The sequence below is a fragment of the Arachis stenosperma genome, chromosome 5 (assembly GCF_014773155.1).
Source record: "Arachis stenosperma cultivar V10309 chromosome 5, arast.V10309.gnm1.PFL2, whole genome shotgun sequence".
Taxonomy (NCBI): domain Eukaryota; kingdom Viridiplantae; phylum Streptophyta; class Magnoliopsida; order Fabales; family Fabaceae; genus Arachis; species Arachis stenosperma.
This window is the reverse complement of record NC_080381.1, coordinates 131,197,565-131,210,792: the sequence shown is the minus strand read 5'-3', so window position 1 is coordinate 131,210,792 and position 13,228 is coordinate 131,197,565. Positions and strand designations below refer to the sequence as shown.

General features: G+C 32.7%; 1 protein-coding gene across 2 annotated transcripts; it reads left to right on the top strand.

Moving 5' to 3' along the window:
- The first annotated feature begins 6,313 nt into the window (after window positions 1-6,313).
- Window positions 6,314-12,515, top strand: LOC130981824 (cullin-1-like). Of its 2 annotated transcripts, none has more exons than XM_057905550.1 (20): window positions 6,314-6,473; window positions 6,869-7,004; window positions 7,157-7,256; window positions 7,364-7,549; window positions 7,676-7,723; window positions 7,804-8,007; window positions 8,090-8,167; window positions 8,574-8,663; window positions 9,084-9,164; window positions 9,262-9,321; window positions 9,992-10,021; window positions 10,108-10,194; window positions 10,310-10,459; window positions 10,535-10,590; window positions 10,679-10,799; window positions 10,895-11,056; window positions 11,155-11,298; window positions 11,391-11,609; window positions 11,713-11,880; window positions 11,990-12,515. In XM_057905550.1, the coding sequence occupies exons 2-20, from the start codon at window positions 6,874-6,876 to the stop codon at window positions 12,089-12,091; spliced, it is 2,217 nt and encodes a 738-aa protein (XP_057761533.1). In that variant the 5' UTR covers window positions 6,314-6,473; window positions 6,869-6,873; the 3' UTR covers window positions 12,092-12,515. The 2 variants fall into 2 exon arrangements, with proteins under 2 accessions (XP_057761533.1, XP_057761531.1); XM_057905548.1 differs by having other exon boundaries at window positions 6,347-6,467.
- Window positions 12,516-13,228: the final 713 nt, after the last annotated feature.

The window sequence follows — 13,228 nt, the reverse complement described above, 5'->3', positions numbered from 1 at the left end:
ACCAGATTATGACACAACAGAGATCATTGCCTTATCAAGTTAATCTGGTACACATTTTGCATTTCAAAACTAGTATTAAGACCTTAGCTATTTCAAAAAATTAAGTGCATGTCATGGGTCATTGATACAGGTGCCACAGACCATGTATCATACTCTCTTAAAGATTTTCATAATTATCAAATCATAGATCCAATTATAGTCAAATTGCCAAATGGTTCATACACCATAAGCAACATAATTGGAACTATCATATTTTCTGAAAAATTGCATCTTGTCAATGCATTGTAACTTTATGCTAATTTTAGTGTCCAAACTCACAGCCTCTTTACATTTCATCGTGAGTTTTTCTGAAAAATCATGTGAGATATAGGACTGTAGCTCTAAGAAGATGATTGGTACAACTGATGTTATTGAGGGACTCTACACACTAAATATTAACTCCTTGCACAACACAAATTCATGCATTATGTATTTCCAGAGCATTCAAGATGAAGATATGTTGCATTATAGATTAGGATATTTACCTTTACATAGTCTTAGGCTCATGTAGAAAAATTACCACTTCATTTCATACAATAACTCGAATTTTCTATGTAATGCTTGTCATTTGGTTAAGCAACAAAAGTTTCCATTTGCTACTAGCAATAAAGTCTCAGAATCATGTTTAAAAATGATTCATGGAGATATATGGGATCCTCTATCAGTTCCATCTATAAGTGGTCACAAATATTTTTTAACCATTATAGATGATAAATCTAGATATACTTGGACTCGGTTTATGAAAGCAAAATCTAAAACTTCATATCTCTTGAAATCTTTTGTCAATTTTGCATAAACACAATTTGGACAATCAATTAAAACAATAAGGAATGACAATAGTCCTGAATTTATCAGGAATGAGTTTTATGCATGCACTGGGATCATACATCAGAGGACATGTGTGAAGACCCCTCAACAAAATAAAATTGATGAGAGGAAGAACCAATATATCCTAGCAGTAACAAGGGCCTTAATATTTCAATCAAACTTGCCCAAATGTTATTGGAATTATGCCACTTCTCATGTAGTTTCCTGATAAATAGGATTTCTTCACCTCTCTTACATGATATGTCACCTTATCAACTTTTATATAATTCTTTGCCATCAATCTCTGATTTGAAAATTTTTGGTTGTTTAACTTATGCAAATACTATCACAGTAGGGAGGAAGAAATTAGATATACGAGCAAGAAAATGTATTTTTCTTGTTTTCAGGGAAGGTGACAAAGGATTTATTTTACTTGATATGAAATCAAAAGAGATATTTCTATCAAGAGATGTTAAGTTTTATGAAAATATTTTTCCTTTCTTACTTTTGAAAAACAACAGCAAAACATTCTTTCTATGAGACATTTGGCACAAATAGATCCTTTAGCATATAATTTGCATCATCAACAAACTGTATCAATTACACCTGAGTCACACACTTCATCTAATGTCAGTCCTACATCACAAATATCTCATGATAGTCTAACATTAAAATCTAATATAGTTCATACATCTGAGATGCACTCAGCACCTTCATCTATACCACATACATCCCAAGACACTCTAAACAATGTTGTACAACTCCATCAGCCTAGTACACTAAGAAGGTCCATTAGAGAAAGAAGAAGACCAAGTCATCTTAGGAACTTTTAGTGTATGAATCTGTCAATGTCACCATCTAGTGCATATCCAATCTCACAATATATTTCTTATAGTGCACTGTCTGCATCACACACAAATTTTTTTCTAGCAGTCTCCACAGACAAAGAACCTAGATACTATGATGAAGCAATAACTCATGAGAGTTGGCGAGTGCTATTAAAACAAAATTTGATGCCTTAGAGCATCTTCAGACATGGCAAATTACTTTTCTTCCACCTGGCAAAAAGGCTGTCGGGTATAAATGGATTTTCAAACTCAAACATAACCCGGATGGTAGCATAGAGAGGCACAAGGCAAGATTGATCGCCAAAGGTTTCACCCAAGTCCTGAGGGTGGATTATTTGAACACATTCAGTCCAATTCTTGAGCTCAGTACATTGAGGATTGTGTTAGCCATTGTTACTGCTAAAGACTGGTTCTTGAAGCAAATTAGTGTGAACACAGTCTTTTTGCATAGCAAATCAGAGGAAGAAGTCTATATGAAAGTGCCCCAAGAATTAGAAGCTCCCTCTAACATGGTTTCAAACTGAAAAAGTCATTATATGGCCTCAAACAAGTGAGTTGACAATGGAATAACAAGTTGAAATCGACCTTGCTTGAGAATGGCTACCATCAATCCAAGTCAGATCATAGTCTCTTTACAAAATCACAAGCCAACGATTTTACAACTCTCTTAATCTATGTAGATAATGTGGTTCTAGCTGGAAATGATCTAGCTGAGAATAATTCCATCAAAGCACTGTTGAATACTCGTTTCAAAACCAAGGATATTAATGATTTGATTTTTTTTTTGGGATGGAAGTTGCTCGAAGCAAATAAGAAGTTGCATTGTACCAAAGGAAGTATGCTTTGGACTTGCTAAGAGAAGCCAATTTTGAGGACTGCAAACCTATCTCCACTCCCATGGATTACAATGCCAAATTGACAAAAGATTGGGGAGTTCCTTACTTGATAATAGTGAATACAGAAAACTGATTGGTAAACTATTATAGTTGGCAAATATCAGACCCGACATTAGCTTTGCAATCGGGAAATTGAGTCAATTTTTGGACAAACCTACTGATTTGCATATCAGGACTGCTCATCGGATCTTGAGGTACATTAAATCCGCACCAGCAAAGGGCCCATTCTTTTCCTCTCGGTCTAATTTGTGTGTTACAGGTTTTAGCGACTCAGACTGCGCTGCTTGTTGGACTCAAGGAGGTCCATCACTACATATTGCTTTTACATTGTAAGTTCTATTGTTTTTTGGAAGAGTCAGAAGTAAACAACAATGGCATCATCATCAGTAGAGATAGAGTACAAGGCTTTTGCATTAGCAACTCGTGAAACAATATAGATAAAAAAGATATTCAGAGACATGGGATTGGACTACACTGAGCCTATTAATCTTTATTGCGATAGCCAAGCCGCAATTCACATAGCGACCAACCCTGTGTTCCATGAGAGAACCAAATACATAGAGGTAGATTGTTATGTGGTTAGAGACAAACTACTAGAAAAGTTAATTCACCTAATGCCTATATCAACACATGAACATATTGCAGATTTGCTAACAAAACTTTTAGCCTCAGGAACCTTTTCTACACTTGTTAGCAAGTTAGGACTCTAAGATATTTGCTGTCCTAACTTGAGGGAAGGTGTTAGTAGTAGTGATCTGCATTATAATAGAGTAGTCCAGCAAGTAAAGGAGAATTGACTAAGCTTATTTACAGTATAAAAGTACTAGTATATATATGGCATATTGCGGCAAATGGCCTTAAATTTTGCCATTATGTTGAATCAGATTTTCGCTTTTCTTTCACTTTTTTTGTACATTTTTTAAAGTACATCTTCTCTTATTACTCCTATCGCACCTTCAACATTAGAATAGTCTCACTTTAGATCAAAAGATGTTTATTTTATCTTTTTAAATTCTTGGATGAAAATTTTTTCCGGTTGAACTCAAAGATAATACTTTTTAGATATAAATGAATTTCTAAACAATGTTTTTGGTGGTATTTTATATGTTAACGATGCGTTTACAAGTTAATGTGTTTTAGTTTATTGATTTTTTTTTGTCGTAAGTTTACAGACTGAGATAGATATGAGTCTCAAATCAAACAAAGTTCCAAACACATAAAATAAAAATATAAGTGGGTTCAAGTTTTACTCTTAATAATAGTTTTTTGATGAGTAAATGGTTAAATTAGTTTTGAAAGATCACTCATTCTCTAAATTGATTCTCGAAAGTTTTTTTTTAATTAAATTCGTTTTTCAAAGATTTTAAATTAGCCATGTTAATCCTTCTGCCACTTCTATTACTAATAGCGTTGTTGATATGGTACGTTAAGTAATATCACAATACACACCTAGTAGTCCTAATTGAGTGTTAACATGATTAGTTTATGAAATTAGATCAAACCAACCCTAAATTGAGGGATTCCAATACCTCAAGTTCTCCCCTTAATTAGGTTTTGATTTGATCTAATTTCAGAAACTTATTATGTTAATAGTCAATTAAGACTCCTAGGTGTGTGTTGTGGTGTCATTTAACGTGGCACATTAGTACATTTTGACACTATAAACAAAGAAAGTGACGGAAGGACTAATATAACTAATTCAAAATCTTTAAAGGACGAATTTGATTAAAAAATTTTCAATGACTAATTTGGAGAACGGGTGATTTTTCAATGACTATTTTGACCATTTACTTGTTTTTTGATCCTCAATGAAATAGTCTTTGTGTTAGTTTAGATTGGCTTTTTAAAGTAAAAAAAAAGTTCTTTTCTGTTAAAATAAAGTACTCTTATTCAATTTAAATGCTAGTTTGGATTAGATTTTTTAGTGAAAAAAGTATTTTTTTAATAAAGTACTTTTATTCAATTTAAAATCTATTTGAATACGTCTTAAAAAAATACTTTTATTAAAAAAACTAATTATTTATTTTTTCTAAAAGCTAGCAATATCTTGTTTTTAAAAAAAAATAAAGGCAAAAGACATTTTTAATACTTAAAAATTCTTTTTAAAAAGTTTGTCTAAATGTGAAATAATTTTTGGGTTTGTTTGAGCGTCATTCTTGAAAAAGATCTTTTTTTAAATGATATTTTTTAAAAGATCTTTTACAAAAGTAAAAGTGATTTTATGTTTGGATATCTCATGTAAAAATATCTTTTTATTATCAATTATGTTTAGGTAAAATAAGATAAAAGTATTTTTTTTGTTCATTTATTATATGAAAAAGATCTTTTTTTAATAATTTTTTTTAAAAAAGATGTAAATTATAACTTTTCAAAAAAGATGTTTTATTATTTTTTTAGTATTTATTTTTTACTATTAGAAATTTGCCAAATACAATAAAAAATAAGAAAAGATCCTTTTATTGAAATTTTTTTTATCGATTGAATAATGCCTAAACAAATTCTTTGTCTGTTGAAAAAGATATTTTTATAAAGATAAAAAATAAATATTTTTTCAAAAAACTCACTCTAAAATCTATTAAATATTTCTTTTAAAAAATTATTTTTATTAAAAATAAATTATTTGTTTTTTCTAAAAAGTTAATAATATCTTATTTTTAAAAACAGCATAAACAAAAAGATATTTTTAATAGTTAATTTTTTTTAAAAAAATTTATATAAATATAAAATAATTTTTATTTGTTAAAAAATAAATAGTTTTTTTTAAAACTAGGGGTGTATATGGCTCGACCCGGTCTGAAGACCCGACCCGGTCTCGAATACTTTAGGGGCTAATTTAGTGTAATTTTATCAGGTCTAAGGTCGGGTAAGGATCTCAAAAATAGACCCGATCATTATTTTGGGTCGGGTCCGGGTCATAGCTCGGGTCACCCGAACTCGGCCCAGTGGCCCGGTTATCATACACAATTAATATTTTGTGTTATTAGTGATGGCTTATAGCTATTCTTATGTGGAATCTAAATATTGTAAACCTTAATATTTTGTGTTATTAGTCATTATAAGATTATAAGTTAATGTTTTATGTTTAAAATGCATAAGATTTTAGACTAATGCATAATATTATATTATTTGTATTAATTTAAATATTTGGTGTTATTAAACAATATTAGTATTGATAATTGTTATGCTTTAATTTTAGAGAATAGTTGGTTCTTGTTATATTTTTTAAGTGAATTTTACTATGTGAGTTGTGAAATAATGGTTGGAGATTAGGTGATTCTTACATGCTAAAAATCCGATTTTTATTCAGTTTTTACACAATTTTCACCCAACCCAAAAATACGTAAGTTTCATCAGGTCTAGAATCAGTTAAAATCTAAAAATTAGACCCGATCTATATTTTAAATCGGGTCTAAATTAAACTAAACTCGGTGTGGCTCGGGCCTATGTACACCCTTATAAAAAACAAATACAAACGGACCCTTAGAAAAAAATGGAATAGTTACCACTTACCGGGCGCTCGGGACTTGGGAGCCACGGCTTCTTTCACCTTCTACTTTACCTCACTCTGATCTTTCGTGGCACCGCCATCCTTGTTGCGGTTTGTTACCACTTACCACCTACTACTAAGTAATAACAAATAGGAATCCTGATAAATATTTTTATTGAATCTTTTTTAATAAGTAATAACAATATTTACTCACATCAATATATTTTTTGAAAAGAAAAACACTATATAAGTAATAAGGATTATAATAATTCTTTTCACTCGTCCGTCATTCATCACTTCATCAGCTCTTTCTTGCTGAAATCTTTTTGCTCTTAAAACACAAGAAAGAAAAGAACACTCCACCAGATCGTGTTCTTGCTGCTCCATCGGGTTAGGGTTTGTATTCTTATCTTCGATTTCTCCATGAAAGTTTCATGGCTTATCCTTTTCTTGCTTTTTCTTGCTTGTTTTCAATTCGATCATCACTCTCTCTCTCTCTGTTTTTATATATGGGGTTTATTTATATGCTATCTGCGTATGATGATTTGAAACTCTTGTATTATGTCGAGCAGTGTTCCGAAACCCTGTTTGATTCCTCTATGCTAGGGTTTAGTGTTGGTTTGTAGCTTTGTGCATTGGTTAATTAAATTCATGCGATCAAGGGTTTGTTTAGCTTTATATGGTTATCCTTGTAATCCGCATTCGGTTTACATGAATGTGCTGATGTGGCATCTCGTGCAGTAGCTTTTATTCTGGTGGTTTCTATTTTGATTATGGTGTTGTTTCTGCAGCCACCATGGAGCGGAAGACTATTGATTTGGAACAAGGTTGGGACTATATGCAGAAGGGGATTACTAAGTTGAAGAAAATTCTTGAAGGATTGCCAGAACCTCCTTTCAGCTCAGAGGAATACATGATGCTTTACACGTATTCTATTTCACACCTTTTCTTTTTTCTTCTTGGCTTCTTGGGTTGAGTTGTTATTGTTGCTGACATTGGTCTTGTAGTTTATTGTATTATCACCTATGAATGCTTAGTTTTGGATGTTGACATGTTTTTCTTTACCTAAACCTTTGCAGGACTATTTATAATATGTGTACTCAGAAGCCACCGAACGATTTTTCACAACAGCTTTATGATAAATACAAGGAGGCTTTTGATGACTACATAGAGTCTACGGTAGTCCACTGTTGATGTTTCTCCACTTTATTCCTGCAGCCTCTTCTTTATATGCCTTTATAGTGTATAACATACCGAGTATGGAAGTTAACATGTTTGGTTTTTAGGTTTTGCCATCTCTAAGGGAGAAGCATGATGAATTTATGCTTAGGGAGCTTGTCCAAAGGTGGATAAATCACAAGGTCATGGTGAGGTGGCTTTCACGCTTCTTTCATTATCTTGATCGGTACTTCATTGCTCGACGCTCCCTGCCACCACTCAATGCTGTTGGCCTTACCTGCTTCCGTGATCTGGTCAGTTGTCATTCTTGTCTAACTTTCTTGTAATCTTGTTGATGACTTTCTTTTCAAACATTACTCTAATAATATCTTATATATAGCTGAATTTATTCTGTATAAATCTGGTTGTGTTTATTACAGGTTTATATGGAGGTACGAGCTAATGCAAGGAAAGCTGTGATCACTCTTGTAAGTTTATCATTGCACGTTGTGATGATATATTTTCTTTTCAGTGATGGCTGCTAGAGTAACCATGGCTTCTGTTGCAGATTGACAAAGAGCGTGAGGGCGAACAGATTGATAGATCATTGCTGAAAAATGTTCTTGATATATTTGTTGAGATTGGTATGGGTGAAATGGATCAATATGAGCAGGATTTCGAAGTTCAGATGCTTGAGGATACTGCTGATTACTACAAAAGTAAGGCTACAAACTGGATTGAGGTTGACTCTTGTCCAGATTATATGCTAAAGGCAAGTATGTCTGCATCACCTCGATGGTTGAAATTGCTGTGTTATATCAATTGATAGAGCTAATTTCTCTTGACATTTATAGGCTGAGGACTGCTTGAGAAGGGAGAGAGAAAGAGTGACTCATTACTTGCACTCCAGCACTGAGCAGAAATTGGTAGAGGTTGGGATAAATCTTTAATATTTTTATTTTCTTAAAATTATTGGATGATTAGAAATGCTTAAATCCCTGCCAAATTCTTTGGAATATACATTTATAGTTGCCATTGGTCAATTGTGGTGGACAGTGATAAATATTATTGTCTTAATGGCAGATATACACCTTATTGATAAGTGGACATCTTTTTTTCCCTTTCTTTTTGTTTTTTTGTTTTTTTTTTGTTTTGGGGGGGGGGGTGTTTTCAATTACACATTGTATTCGATTCGAGAAAGATTAAAATAGTGAATGGGTTGATCAAGAAACAGACATTTTCTGACTGAACGCTTTTCCTTTACAGTGTTCTATTAAAATTATTTCCTATTAAGAGTGTGTTTAGTATTTAAGCAATTCTTACCTTTCTTTATTATAGAAAGTGCAACATGAGTTGTTGGTGACCCATGCTAATCAATTACTTGAGAAGGAGCACTCTGGTGTCCGGGCCTTGCTTAGAGATGATAAGGTACTTGACTTTGTTGTATTACTTTAAATTTGTTTTTCTTTGATGATCTAAATATAGTCCATGTGCCTGGTTCAATTTTTTCACAACTTGAAACCCGTTCAACCTCTACTCCGTTCCTTAAATACTACACCACCGTGTGTGGTTTGCAAAGTGTTCTTGAAATCAGCAGGCTATATTTTTTAATTGCATTCTTGTTGTTGCTATCTGGAAAAAAGAGATTTAATGAGTGGAACCTTGCAGTTTTTTTGAAAATGTCTCCATAATTGTAATTCAAATTTATGTTACATTAACAATGCCCAAACAAAATTGAAAATCCAAATTATAGAATAAATGATTTAATAATCTCACCAAGACAGTGCCAAATCAAGTTACCCATGCATGTATTTATTAACACTTTTCTTGATTTGTTTTTATGTCTAGGTGGAAGATCTCTCTCGGATGTATAGACTTTACCAAAAAATACCTAAAGGCTTGGATCCTGTTGCGAATGTATTCAAGCAGGTTGGTTCCTTGGTTTGTGAATTGTGTTGTGATTAAATTGAGCCCTCTTTTGTCGTCTTTTAGCAATGTTATACTATTGATGATTGTCTGATTGCAGCATATTACAGCCGAGGGTACAGCATTGGTCCAGCAGGCTGAAGAAGCTTCTAGCAGTCAGGTATAATATATGTTGGAATCATTCGATTGCATTCACATTTTATTTCTTACTTCTTATCACTTTCAACTCAGTCCTTAGTGGTTCAATGGGTATATGTTGTTTGTTCTTTGATTCTGTATTTATGCCAGGGGTAGTTTCAGGATAGAACCTTTGCAAATGCATTAAAGTTTACTTATAGTGATGGGGTTATAAGTTAAGTACAACATGTATAGTTTGCACTCATCTGCTTTGTGCAAAGTTTCAGCTGAGCTGCTCAAATAGTTTTGCTGGAGGTTTCAAAACTGTTTGTTCCATACCAGGTTTATGGGATAGAATTACATGTCTGGCATCTATCTGGTGTAAAGTTGATGGTCTAAACTTTCCGTCTGGAACACGTAGAGAGATTGGAAAGCTATGGTTTTCAGATGAATCATGTTTTTTTTCCATTCTGTTTTTGCTTTTGTATAGAGGCACTCTTATCCTCTGTCTTCATGCTGTTATCACTTGATATCTTTGGCATATTTTATCATGCTTTTCACCTGGCTTGCAATTTCAGTTTGTTGGACTCTTTACAGTGTGATTATATTTGTCATGTAATTTTCATATTGTATTATCTATACATACATACCAGCATCTTAATGTGTTCAGTAGTAATTTGTTTCTAGCTTCTGATATTTTTGTTTTTCTCCAGACCACAAGTGGGCCTGGTCTTCAGGAACAAGTAGGTCCTCTTTCTTTTATTTTTTCCTGATTTTTCATTGTAATAACAGATGAAAGTTCTGAATATTTAATCATGTGATATTGCAGGTCCTTGTCAGAAAATTCATAGAGCTCCATGACAAGTACATGACATATGTTAATGACTGCTTTATAAATCACACACTGTTCCACAAGGTCTGTTGAGTCAATTGGCTATGCTGTAGTTTCTGTCTAATATATGCTAAGATATAATAATGAGTAATGACATACAATTACTAAATAAAAAAATTGATTTTTATTATTCTTATAGGCTTTAAAGGAGGCATTTGAGGTATTCTGTAATAAAAATGTTGCTGGTAGTTCCAGTGCAGAACTATTAGCTACATTCTGCGACAATATCCTTAAAAAGGGTGGAAGTGAGAAGCTGAGCGATGAAGCAATTGAAGAAACTCTTGAGAAGGTACTATTTTAGTTTTTTATCATTGTATTTTCCATCACCATGATTTATGTTGCTAACATTGTTTTATTTCTGCAGGTAGTCAAGCTGCTTGCATATATCAGTGATAAGGATCTCTATGCAGAATTTTACAGGTAAAACTTTTCTTTAATATTTTTCATTTATATTTTTCTTACTTATGCTCTGTATTTTGTTGTGAATTGTGAAATCCTTATTTTGCAGGAAAAAACTAGCCCGCAGATTACTTTTTGATAGGAGTGCCAATGAAGATCATGAAAAGTGTATTTTGACAAAGCTAAAGCAGCAGTGTGGTGGCCAGTTCACATCTAAGATGGAGGGAATGGTCAGTTGACCTTTGTTGTCACTTGTCAGGCTACCTAAGTTGCTTTCTTCTTTAACTAGATGATTTAAGGCTTTACCTGAAAACATATCTTTCAGGTTATGGACTTGACTTTGGCGCGTGATAACCAGATGAAATTTGAGGAATATCTTCGGGACAACACACATGTTAATCCTGGAATTGATCTGACTGTTACTGTTCTTACCACAGGATTCTGGCCAAGTTACAAGTCTTTTGATCTCAACCTCCCGGTGGAGATGGTAAGAACGCGTTAGCTATTCAACTTTCAAATTGTGTTCTTTTTATTATGAATAAGATAAGATAGGTCTTTATTTATTAAATATATGATTTTTTTTAGGTCAAGTGTGTGGAAGTTTTTAAAGAATTTTATGAAACAAAGACAAAACACAGAAAACTTACATGGATTTACTCACTTGGAACTTGCCACATCATTGGCAAGTTTGAACCGAAGACTATTGAACTAGTTGTGTCAACCTATCAGGTAATGTCCTCCTCATGATCCTTCCTCTTTTATTCTGTTGAAAATTGTGGCATTATGGTATCTATGAATTCATGGTTCTGGTCTGAATACAGGCTGCTGCCTTGCTGCTATTCAACAGTGCTGATAAGTTGAGCTATTCAGAGATTATGATGCAGCTGAACTTAACCCATGAAGATGTTGTTAGATTACTCCATTCCCTGTCATGTGCAAAATATAAGATTCTTAGCAAGGAGCCTAACACCAGAACTATATCGCCAAATGATAGTTTTGAGTTCAACTACAAATTCACTGACAAAATGAGAAGGATCAAGGTATTTTTTAGTTCATTAATTCTTTTGATTTGGAACTGTTGTTAAGAAAGTTTGTTCTTATATTTAACTTGTTAAGGTAATATATGTAACTCATTGGTTATAGATCCCACTACCACCGGTTGATGAAAGGAAGAAGGTGATTGAAGATGTTGACAAGGACCGACGATATGCCATAGATGCTGCAATTGTGCGCATCATGAAGAGCAGGAAAGTTTTAGGCCATCAACAACTGGTTTTGGAGTGTGTTGAACAACTGGGCCGCATGTTCAAGGTAAACAACCCTTGCAATTAATTTCATTACTGTCAATGTGAATGAGGTCATTATTGGGGTTAGCTGAATGATTTTCTGTATCTTTGTTTTGTTGGGTTTGTATTTGTAGCCTGACATCAAAGCAATTAAGAAGCGGATTGAAGATCTCATAACTCGTGACTATCTGGAAAGAGACAAAGAAAACCCGAATACTTTCAAGTATCTGGCTTAATGGAAGCTACTAGAGTATGAAAGTGGCCATTTTTAGTTCTTCAATGAGCACTCGGATTGCCTGAATCAGATTCTTCGGAAGATACTTTCTTACATAATGCTGTAAATGATAGTAGTTAGTTAATTCAGCTATTGGAGAAACTTGTTTACTAGGGCGAATCCTTTTTATATTTTTTTGGGGGTCTTACTTGAGTAGTTTAGATGTCATTTTATTTTTGTCGATATATATAATATTACATAAATGAGCGTAGCAAGTTAAAATTGCAGATTATGCTGATGATATATTCCAATTATAATGACATGGTCCAGTCATTCATTGGATTTCTTACTTTGCGGGCATTTCTATTTCAGAATGACTGCTGATTTTTTGTTTTCATTCATAGATTTAATCTTTTACGGAATCAAATAATTTTCTTTATATTTTATTCTATTATAGTAGAGATTCAGGCAAAGACCAAATGTATTTAAATAAAGATATTTGATCTTGTTCATATCTTGGCTCATTATAAGAGTAAGATTTAAAATGACTAAAGTTTAATTTGTTGTGATAAGAATGGGATGCGGATGCCTATTTCTATATGGAATTTACATTCTTAAAAGAGAATGAATATTAAATGCATGTTGAAAATAAAGACTCTATGCATGTATAAATAGGGGGTATGATACGAGATTTTACACACAATAATAATAAACATACTTTTTCTTTCTCTTTCTTACACTACAAATCAATTCTTTGCTTTATCTCTTTATATACTACTAATATAATATTAATATATTATCTTTATAGTAGTATAATAGTATTGCTAAATATTGATAGTAGTATTTTATTTATATTTTATTTTATTACCTCTTTCTTATTTATTTAGTTATTTTACAACACGTTATTAGCACGAAACTCTAACGAAATTTTAGGAAGACTCCAGGTAACAAATTTTTATTATATCGAAACTCTTTCATCTTGAATATAATATTTTTGATATATCTAGATACTATATACTAAAATCCATCTTGATTCAATGGATCTTGGAGATATCATTAAGGCTGAAAATAATACATCCCAAAAGGATAAAGCCAAAGTTATGATTTTCCTTCGTCGCCATCCTGACGTATGATTGAAAAATGAATACTCCACATTAAA

Bases quoted from the DNA above. Each gene is read 5' to 3' on its own strand.
- LOC130981824 (XM_057905550.1), top strand. From the start codon at position 6,874: ATGGAGCGGAAGACTATTGATTTGGAACAAGGTTGGGACTATATGCAG. The intron at 9,322-9,991 runs GTATAATATATG...GTTTTTCTCCAG, and splicing joins AAGAAGCTTCTAGCAGTCAG to ACCACAAGTGGGCCTGGTCT. The intron at 11,610-11,712 runs GTATTTTTTAGT...CATTGGTTATAG, and splicing joins ACAAAATGAGAAGGATCAAG to ATCCCACTACCACCGGTTGA.